Source organism: Harpia harpyja, unplaced genomic scaffold (genome assembly GCF_026419915.1).
Source record: "Harpia harpyja isolate bHarHar1 unplaced genomic scaffold, bHarHar1 primary haplotype scaffold_118, whole genome shotgun sequence".
In the NCBI taxonomy this organism is placed as follows: Eukaryota; Metazoa; Chordata; class Aves; order Accipitriformes; family Accipitridae; genus Harpia; species Harpia harpyja.
Genome location: NW_026293190.1, coordinates 260,693 through 270,414, shown reverse-complemented (window position 1 = coordinate 270,414; position 9,722 = coordinate 260,693). Strand labels below are relative to the sequence as shown.

Below are 9,722 nucleotides of genomic sequence, written 5' to 3'. Positions count from 1 at the left end.
TCTCCTAGCTGAGCTACTTCAGCCCTGCCCCAGCAGCCCTTGTCCGTTTCAGGCCACAGGCTGACACGCAGGAGGAGAGCTCCTCAGGGAGGTTCCCAGGGAAAAGCTGTGCCCAGCCCTGGGCAGAGGGGACCCGGCCCCTCCCTGTCTCCAAGGCCAGCTGGGCTCCAGGTTTAGTGGAGGCCAGCTTACACTGGTGTGTGTCAAGATGTGTGTGGGCCTTGTACAAACGTGACAGTGGCAAGATACGTGGGCAGACCAGGCATGTGCAGTTGCAAAGGCTGAGGGTGGAAGAAGTGTGGGGCTGGTGGAGATAAGGAAGACCTTATCTCCTTCCCCATGGAAGGCCTCTCCCCACCCTTTTCTCCCTTGCTCAACTTCCCTCCTTAGCTCACAACTCTTCTACCTCCTCCCCCCTGAGCAGTGCAGGGGGTGGGGAATGGGGGCTTGTAGTCAGTCCAAACCGGTTCCTCTTTGCTGCTCCATCCTTCTAACACTTTTTCCATGCAGTCCCTCCTATGGGCTACAGTCCTTTGACATAAACCTGCTCCAGCATGGGCTTTCCTCAAGCCACCGTTATTTCAGGAATTATCCAACATCTCCAGTGTTGGGTCGTCCACAGGCTGCAGGGATTACTTTCTCCACTGTGGTCTTCTCCATGGGCTGCAGGAGACCATCTGCTCTGGCACTTGGAGCACTTCCTCCTTCTTCACTGACCTTGGTGTTTGCAGGGCTGTTTCTCACACTTTTTCTCCTCGCTCCTCTCCCACTCTAGCAGTTGTGTCCTTTCTTAAATATACCTTCACAGAGGTTCCCCCAGCTTTGCTGATGGGCTCAGGTTTTGGCCAGTGGTGGGTGCATTTTGGAGGCAGCTGGAACCAGATGTGTCTGGCATGGAGGCAGCCCCTGGTCTCTCCTCACAGAGCCCTTCCCTGCACCACCCCTGCTAGCAAGATGTGGACATGGACACCAATAGACAGTGGAAACCTTTGACTTGCTAAATGACATCCCCTGCTCTTCCCTCACCAAGTAAAACAGTTTAGTCACTGGGGAGGAAGAAAGAGAACAGAGAGGGCCTTGATGCTGCGTAAACACGGTTCAGCAATAGCTACAACATTGGTGTGTTGTCAAGACTCTTTTGGTCACAGATCCCAGACATAGCACCATAGGGACCCCCATGAAGAAAATTAACTCCACCCCAGCCAAAACCAGTCCAATGTGCCTGGAAATATTTCCAGGCTTAGCTACTCCATTACCTTCCCAGGGAGAGAGGTAAGGCTGATTGGCCTGCAGTTCCCTGGGTCCTTCTTGGACATAGGAGGGACATGTGATTTCTTCCAGTCTTCAGAGGACTGTATTGAGTGCACACCTGAACTGAGGCAAGAGGATTCCCACCACCCATGGGTCTGTGGCAGGAATCGGAGGGAGCTGAGTCCCTGGGATGGATGCATTCGACTCTGGCCAAACTAGTGTTAGTTTGGTTCAGGCTCCGAAAGAGGTAAAGGCCTAGGTATAACAGGACCAAGAACCTCTCTGGTTCCAAGCTATTCTCTGGAAACCCACACAGGAAGAGAGTGACATGGTGAACATTGATGCATATGGGCTTGGAAACTGGAACAGCAAGCATGCGATTAACACATGAATAGCAGGTGTTTCCTCCATGGCTCATTTGTCAAGGAACAAAGAAAGTTGTGGGTACAAGGAGTCTCATGCATACCTTCTCCATTGCATGTAATTTGACTGCGAATCAACCACTTTAGGCCATAAATATGACAGCCTAAGTGAGCCTTCTTTGAGCTCTCCCTGCTAAGCAGCTGGCTGCACGGCAGTGATCTCCCTTTGAGCTGGGACATCTCTCAAAGTTCTCGAGGCTGAAAGACTTCTTACCATCTGCAGATCTTTGGGAAGTGACCAATATCACATATAACCTTGTATGATAGTGCTCTATACAGCTTTTGTATTGGTACCTTTGATTCTGTGTTGGTAATTTTGAATCATTTTTAGATCCTTTGTGCAGTAAGTGATAGAGTGCACCTTGCCATCAAACGTTGTTAAGTTTCAAGACAACCACTTTTGCTGATACCTCTGGCAGTTATTCTTTAAGCAGTCTAAATCGCCTGTCTGCGACAAATAATTGGTGTGCTTGGCATCATTCTAAATCAGGATCTGTGACAGGAGACCTTAGTGCAGCCATGCAATATATAAAGGCGGCTTTTAAGAAGATGGAGAGAGACTTTTTACCAAGGTCTGTAGTGACAGGACAAGGGGTAAGGGATTTAAAAGAAAAGAGGGTAGATTGGATATAAGAAGAAAATTTTTATGGTGAGGGTGGTGAGACACTGGGTCAGGTTGACCAGAGAAGTTGTGGATGCCCCATCATTGTCAGCGTTCAGGGTCAAGTTGGATGGGGCTTTGAGCAAGCTGATCTAGTGAAAGATGTCCCTGCCCACGGCAAGGGGTTTGAACTAGGTGGTCTTTAAAGGTTCCTTTCCAACCAAAACCATTCTATGATCCTATGAGTCTGTGATTCTATTCTTATCAGCTTTCCTATTCTTAGTATCAGGCAGGTGAGTAGAGGTTCAGAGAGAGGAGAATAGTCCAGGGCTGAGAACACAGGCACAGGGGAGGGCACCCTGCTGTGATCTGCTTCCCAGCCCTGCATGACCACGGGTGTAGATGGCATGGCCTTGCATCAATGCCGTGGTGCTGTCATTCAGGTAGTGGCACATAGTCACCGGACCCCTTTGGGAGGCCCTGGGGTGTCTGCCCCCCACCAGCTCTAAGAGGGCATGGCTTTCCTGGAGGTTGGGTGCTGTGTTTGCCTACTGAGTGGAGTTGTGTTTGGCACCCAGGCACCTGGCATGGCAATAGAGGCTTTTCGGATATTTTACAAGGCACATTCAGGTGCCCTAAACATCTGATGTCATTGTGGGTGGCCAAGATCTCTCCATTCCCCCTCTGGCCCTCAGCTGATGCTCAGGGAGGACGTGGCTATTCTCAGAGATTTTTCCATCAGGGCTTGCAAACACTTGCACATGTCTTGGACCACCTCTGGCACCTCAGTCATCACAAAGTATCTGTATGGGAGCACCTGAGTCCCCAGTGACTAAAGTTAAGGGGCTCAGAGCAGGGCTCACACGCTGGCAACTCTTTTGTGCACACCTGAACTGAAGCAGGAGGCTTCCCAGCTCCTCTGGGTCTGTGGAGTCAAAGCAGGGAGCTGAGTCCTGCTTCAACCCAAGGTCTTCCTGGTCAGGATGAGAAGCCTGCATTGCCTCAGCTGAATCCCTGGCCTGCACAAGGGAAGCCAAGCCCCTCCCTGGCCCTGTCTGTGTGTCCCTTTTCTTGTGGGTGAAGAATATCGATGTCCAGAGGGGAACGTTGACACCTGTCACAGAGAACCGCACTCTGGCAGGGCAAACCATGCTGCTGGAATCATCAGTCTTTCTCTCTACTGTTGGTGATTACTTCAGGTGTTTTTGCAGCATGGTCCCCAGGGGTGTCCCCAGGGCCTTTCAGGAGCTGTCAGTCCCAGAGCTCCAGAGACATCTTCAGGGAGCCCAGAGCAGGCAGAGGAAATGGTGCCTTGGGCTGGTCCTCTGCTGCTGGGCTGGGCCGGGCTGCTGGGCTGGAGCGAGCTCATTACAAGGAGACAGCACTGCAGAGAGACAGCTCTGCCCAGGAGCAGCTCCTCTGCAAAGCGCAGCAGGGCTGAGGGCACTGCCTGCAGGCACCCAGGGGAGAGGAGTGAGGAAGAGGGAGGTTAAAGGCAGTCAGCAGTTGGAGGACAGAGGAGGGCTTGTTGCAGGACACATCTTCACACGGTAGGTCTCTGACTGCAGGGCAATGCACAAGAGTATCCTGAAGGGATCTCCAAAAGCTGGCACAATCCACAGCTTGTGAGCTCTCTAAGTAAAACTCACAGTTTCTCTACAGCAGACAAGAAGGATGTGCTCCAGAGCAGGAATTCCCTGCTGCACCACCAGAAGGACAAGGCGTGACAGCTACCTTTTTCCGGGGATGGCTGCAGGGGTGTGAAGGCATTTGTGCAGGGCACCCCCCTGAGCTGTCCTTTAGAGCAGGGTCCCTCTGCCCCAGGGGGCTGTGTACCGGGGCACAGTGATCAGTAGGTCTGCTAGGAGGCTGTTAAAGTGCCTTGAGCCACTGCTCTGCCTACGGACAGCACCCCCTTTTCTGGACCCATCAGGGTTGTTCTGAGCTGCCCTTTTGCACCTGCAAACAGGAACATGCACCCAGCCAGTGCTCTGCAAACAGGCAGGTTTCTGTAGGTCCAAGATAGGTGTGCAAATTTGGGATGGTGTCTGTGAGTGCTCACAGGGAAAAGAAATGGGATAGGAAAACATCTCCCAGGAAAAAATCTCCAGGCAACAGGAATATGATCAGGGGATGAGAGGAAACAAAATGCAGAAATGTTGTGGGAGGGAGCATTCAGAAAATTCTTTATGATGTCCTCCAGTGCAGACCCCTTTCTCTGAGCAAGCTCCCTTGCCTCCTCTCCCTCCCAGCAAAGCCTCTGCCCTCAGAGCTGGGGGGTACATGGCATGAACCATCTCCTCAGCAGCCAGAATTCCAGCAGAGCCGTGGGTGCAGCTCTCCAGCCACGTGCCCATTTCCCTCTGCAGAGCTCAGGGCTGAGAGCATCTGCCTGGCAATGCTGGTGTCTGGGAGGAGGTCTGAACAGCTGAGTAAGCAGAACTTTCCTGAGTGCCCAGCTGCCTCCCTGCTTGCCTCTCTCAGCCAGACCCTCACTGCATTTTCCCATGTTTCTCCAGTTGTCTGTGTTGTTTGTATTGTTATTTCATCCTTGCTGTCAGGCTCTCTGGGAATGGGTGTTTCAGCTGCAGAGTTACACTCTGACCTTGTGGGTCCTCCTATGCAGGTGTGTCCATGGAAATGAGGTGTCACAGCTTTCACCTGTGGGGTTGTAGGAAATGCAGTCTGTGGGGCTGGGGAATGAGCTGGTTTTCCCTGGATTACATGCAATCATTAGGACATTGGCTATCTCTTTGGGGTGGCTTTCCAAGCTGTGAGCTGTCCTTAAGCATGAAAATCTTCACATAGCATCTTTTTGTTATCTGAAAGCCCACAAAGAGAAGTGTGGAGATGCTATGACTGAGGAAATGCTGTTGGGTTGATGAAATGAGCCGTGTGTGTCCTTGGCTAGAAACAGGGTGTTGAGACCTTGAGAAAGGGTGAGGCATTTAGTAGTCTGCAGTGGGTCCCTCTCCTTTCAGTAGTTTCTGCTGGCTTTTACTGGTACCACGGGAGCGTGATCACCCTCCATGTGGGAAAACTGCAAGCACAAGGTAGCTGGGAACAAGCCCAACCAATTCCATTCACTTCTCACTAAGCCACAGTGAATTCCATTGCCTCTCATGTCTCACAGCTGGTCACTCTGAGTGCAGTAGAAATGCGCACGATTTCTGATTTCAGAGAACACTCACAGGGAAGGATGGGGGAAGTAGGTAAAAAACCCCAAAGCCCCTAAAACTTCTTTCTGCCACCCACTTTCTTTAACACTGGGAGTGCAGATGCTGACAAACCCTCCTGTGTTAGGAGTGATTTTATCTGATGTATTCTGAATATCAAACCCAGCCCCCCCGCCACATTCCCATATACCCACTGCAGTGGGGCTGGGTCGACTCCTCAAGAGACAATGGGCAGACGCCCTGCTCCAGCACAAAGAGCCACAGAAAATGAAGCTGAAGACCAAAGGCAGAATGAAAGTTTCTCCTGAGGAAGGAAAAAGGGTGAGTATTTGACAGGGGGAGGGTCTATGAGACATATCTTTGGTTTTACTCAGAGATGTTTCTGGTAACTTGTCACTGCCTTTTCCTCCTTGGACAGTCCCCTTGTCCAGAGGACGCATATGCCCAACAGCAGTTCCATGACTGTGTTCCTCCTCCTGGAATCTGCAGACACGCAGGACCTACAGCTCTTGCACTTCTGGCTCTTCCTGGGCATCTACCTGGCTGCCCTGCTGGGAAACAGCCTCATCATCACTGCAGTAGCCTGTGACCACTGCCTCCACACCCCCATGTACTTCTTCCTCCTCAACCTCGCCCTCCTCGACCTGGGCACCATCTCCACCACTGTCCCCAAATCCATGGCCAATTCCCTCTGGGACACCAGGGCCATTTCCCACCCAGGATGTGCTGCTCAGGTCTTTCTCTTTACCTTTTTGATCTCAGCAGAGTATTTCCTTCTCACTGTCATGGCCTATGACCGCTATGTTGCCATCTGCAAACCCCTGCACTACGGAACCCTCCTGGGCAGCAGAGCTTGTGTCCACATGGCAGCAGCTGCCTGGGGCAGTGGGATTCTCCATGCTGTGCTGCACACTGCCAATACATTTTCACTACCCCTCTGCCAAGGCAATGCTGTGGACCAGTTCTTCTGTGAAGTTCCCCAGATCCTCAAGCTCTCCTGCTCGGATGCCTACCTCAGGGAAGTTGGGGTACTTGTGGTTAGTGCCTGTTTAACGTTTGGATGTTTTGTTTTCATTGTGCTGTCCTATGGGCAGATCTTCAGAGCTGTGCTGAGGATCCCCTCTGAGCAGGGACGGCACAAAGCCTTTTCCACCTGCCTCCCTCACCTGGCTGTGGCCTCCTTGTTTGTAAGCACTGGCCTTTTTGCCTACCTGAAGCCCCCCTCCATCTCCTCCCCATCCCTGGAACTGGTGCTGGCAGTTCTGTACTCGGTGGTGCCCCCAGCCATGAACCCCCTCATCTACAGCATGAGAAACCATGAGATCAAGGGTGCCCTGAGAAAACTAATGACTGGATACTTTCAGAAGCAATAAAGTTCCTGTTGTCTTCTGCATAGTACTTATATCTCATTACAGACCCAACCTGTCTTTTGCTGGTCTTTTTATGGTGATTTTGAGTATGGTTTATTCCTTCTATTTCATTTTGCTTTACTTATCTGAGTGTTTTCCACAAACACATGTCTTTATTCCTCCAGTTTCTAACTCACACTCTATGCAGATTTTCTGTGCCCTGGAGGCTGTGCAAATGAGGAGCTGTACCCTCTGTGTATTTAACCAAAATAAAGGGCCCTGCAGTGACTTGTTCTTCTGAGATCCTTCCTCCAAGACCTTCTCTGCAGCTGCAGGGAGCAGTGCCTGTGTGCAGAGGGGAAGAAGAAAAGAGTCCCGCCACAGCAGCACTGCCAGGGAGCACCAGCGCTTGGTCTTTCCCGAGCTGCTCTCTTCCCACTTCTATGCTTTCCTTCCAAACCCTTGGGTTGGTGGAACGCCTGAGTGCTCTTCAAGCTTGGTTACAGTCCTGCTGTGTGGCAGGCCTGTGACTGCAGGCAAGGACAGGCAAAGGGCACTTGTGTGACAGAGCTGGCCTCCATAGCAGCATTTCCATCATACAAGGGGATCTCCTCAGGCCTTGTGCCTCAGATGCCCCCCAGCCCTGGGGCTCACCCTTCTCCACCCCTGAGGAGCTGCTGTGCCCTTCAGAGGGTCTGGGGCTGTGGGGTGAGTGCCCAGAGCTCTGCCGCACCCTGTGGTGGGCACTGCTGTGGGGCCATGCCAGACTGGGCTGCAGTGGGGAGAGGGCAGGGGAGGTGGAGACAGGTCAGGGGAGGTGGGAAGAGTTTATGGGGAGCTGGTCTGTGCTGGAAAGTGCCCAGGAGAGAAAAATATCAATGTATGGCTTGCAGTGTGTGACCATGCAGGGTGAGGACTGACATGGGGGTTTGTGCTGCAGAGGCAGGGCTTGTGGTAAGCATGGAAGACATGTAGGTGCAGAGGAAAGGAGGAGTCTGGTCTGTGCGTTTGGTGGTGTGGACAGACAGGGAAGGTGGCTTAGGGCCTTTGTCACTCCCAGCATCTCTTTCTGGTCATTTGCAACACTTGGCGGTCACCCCAGTTTTACAGGTGAGTTTTGCTGTCAGGCCACCTCCATCTTCCTGCTGGGCCAAGGGCTGGTTTGGGGGAATGGACAGCCCTGCCCAGCCTCGCTCCTTCCCCAGACCCTGGCAGACACTGGAGAAGAGCTGTCTGCAAAGCTCCACATGGGACAAGGCTACGGCAGAGCTGGGGTCGGGTGCTGGGGAAGCTGCAAAAGTAGGAGGGTCATGGGAGAACTGTGACCTGAAGGCCGTCATAGGGCTCACAATGGGGGGAACTTTCACACCCCTGAATCTACCTTCTCCCATGCTGTGCCTGCAGAGTGGGGCTGTAAGACCACGTATGGGCAGTGGGGCTGGGCCAGCATAAGGACAGGCCATTGACATGGGCCATGACGCAGCTGCCAGGAGGTGTCAGCAAGGACAGGTCCAAAGCAGGAATTTCTGTTGCCTTTGTTGTGGAGGTATGTGTGTAGGAAAAGAAGAGCTCACCTGGAGATGCTGGTGGCAACGGAATTCAAAAGCAAACAGAAGAGCTTTGGTCACTTCTGAAAGACCAAGGCTGAACAAGGAAAATGCAGGGCTGCTGCTGACTGGGAAAGGTGGTTTAATAACAGCAGACACAGCTGGGGCTGAAGGAATGAATGCCTGCTGTGCCTGAGTCTTTCCTGAAATGGTCTCCAGGCCCCTGTGCTCAGGGAAAGGCTTCAAGGAAGAGGAGAGCATGCATTGGCATGAAAGTCAGGAAAGCCCACAAGGACAGATGCCAGTCTCTCTCCCTGCAGGGGACTAACCCTGGCAATGACACAGGTGGGGGGCTGCCTGGCTGGAAGGAGGCGTTTTGGAAAGGTCTTGGTGGACAGTGAGATGGACAGGATGCAGCCGTGTGCCATGGCAGCAAGGAAGGACAGGAGCACCCTGGGCTATATGAACAGGAGCACGGCCAGGTGATGGAGGGGAGGGATTATACCAAACACTGTGTCCAGATTTCAGATCCCAGTACAGGAAAGATGTCGGCAAGAAGGAGCCAGTTTTGCAAAGGACCCCCATAATGGTCCCAGTCTGGAGCACTTTACCTGTGAGGAGAGGCTGAGGGAGCTGGGCTTGTCCAGCCCGGAGAAAGGAAGATCTTGGGCGAAACATGTAGCAGCATTGCAGTGTTCCCAGGAAGACTGAGTCAGGCTCATGTCCATGGTACAAGACACAAGCACAAGAGGCAATGGGCTGAAAGAAGGGGGTTAGTGTACATACAGAGAAATACATTTCCAACATTTCCTTTTCCACGTGCCTCCCTCACCTGGCGGTGGTCTTCCTCTTTATCAGCACTGCCATGTTTGCCTACCTGAATCCCCCCTCCATCTCCTCCCCATCTCTGTACCTGGTGGAAGCAGTGTGTATTGGGGTTGTGTGGCAAGGTTTGGGTAGCGAGGGTGTTGCAGGCGTGGCTTCTGTGAGAAGCTGCTGGAAGATTACAGTATGTCCGACAGAGCCAATACCAGCTGGCTCTAAGACGGACCTGCCGCCGGCCACGGCCGAACCAATCAGCGATAGTGGTAGTGCCTCTGTGATAACATATTTAAGAAGGGAAAAATTTGCAGGACACACAGAAACGGCAGCCGGCGAGAGAGTGAGAACATGTAAGAGAAACAACCCTGCGGACACCAAGGTCAGTGAAGAAGGAGGGGAAGGAGATGTTCCAGGTGCTGGAGCAGAGATTCCCCTGCAGCCCATGGGGAAGACCACGGTGAGGCAGGCTGTTTCCCTGCAGCCCATGGAGGTCCACGGTGGAGCAGATATCCACCTGCAGCCCGTGGAGGACCCCACGCTGGAGCAGGTGGGTG

The 9,722-nt window shown here is 52.7% G+C and overlaps 1 protein-coding gene across 1 annotated transcript; it reads left to right on the top strand.

Moving 5' to 3' along the window:
* Nucleotides 1-5,884: 5,884 nt before the first annotated feature.
* LOC128138227 (olfactory receptor 14C36-like) lies at nucleotides 5,885-6,823 on the top strand. The gene has a single exon (XM_052779538.1). It carries the CDS (start codon nucleotides 5,891-5,893, stop codon nucleotides 6,821-6,823), a length of 933 nt encoding a protein of 310 aa, XP_052635498.1. The 5' UTR covers nucleotides 5,885-5,890.
* Nucleotides 6,824-9,722: the final 2,899 nt, after the last annotated feature.

Bases quoted from the DNA above. Each gene is read 5' to 3' on its own strand.
- LOC128138227 (XM_052779538.1), top strand. From the start codon at position 5,891: ATGCCCAACAGCAGTTCCATGACTGTGTTCCTCCTCCTGGAATCTGCA.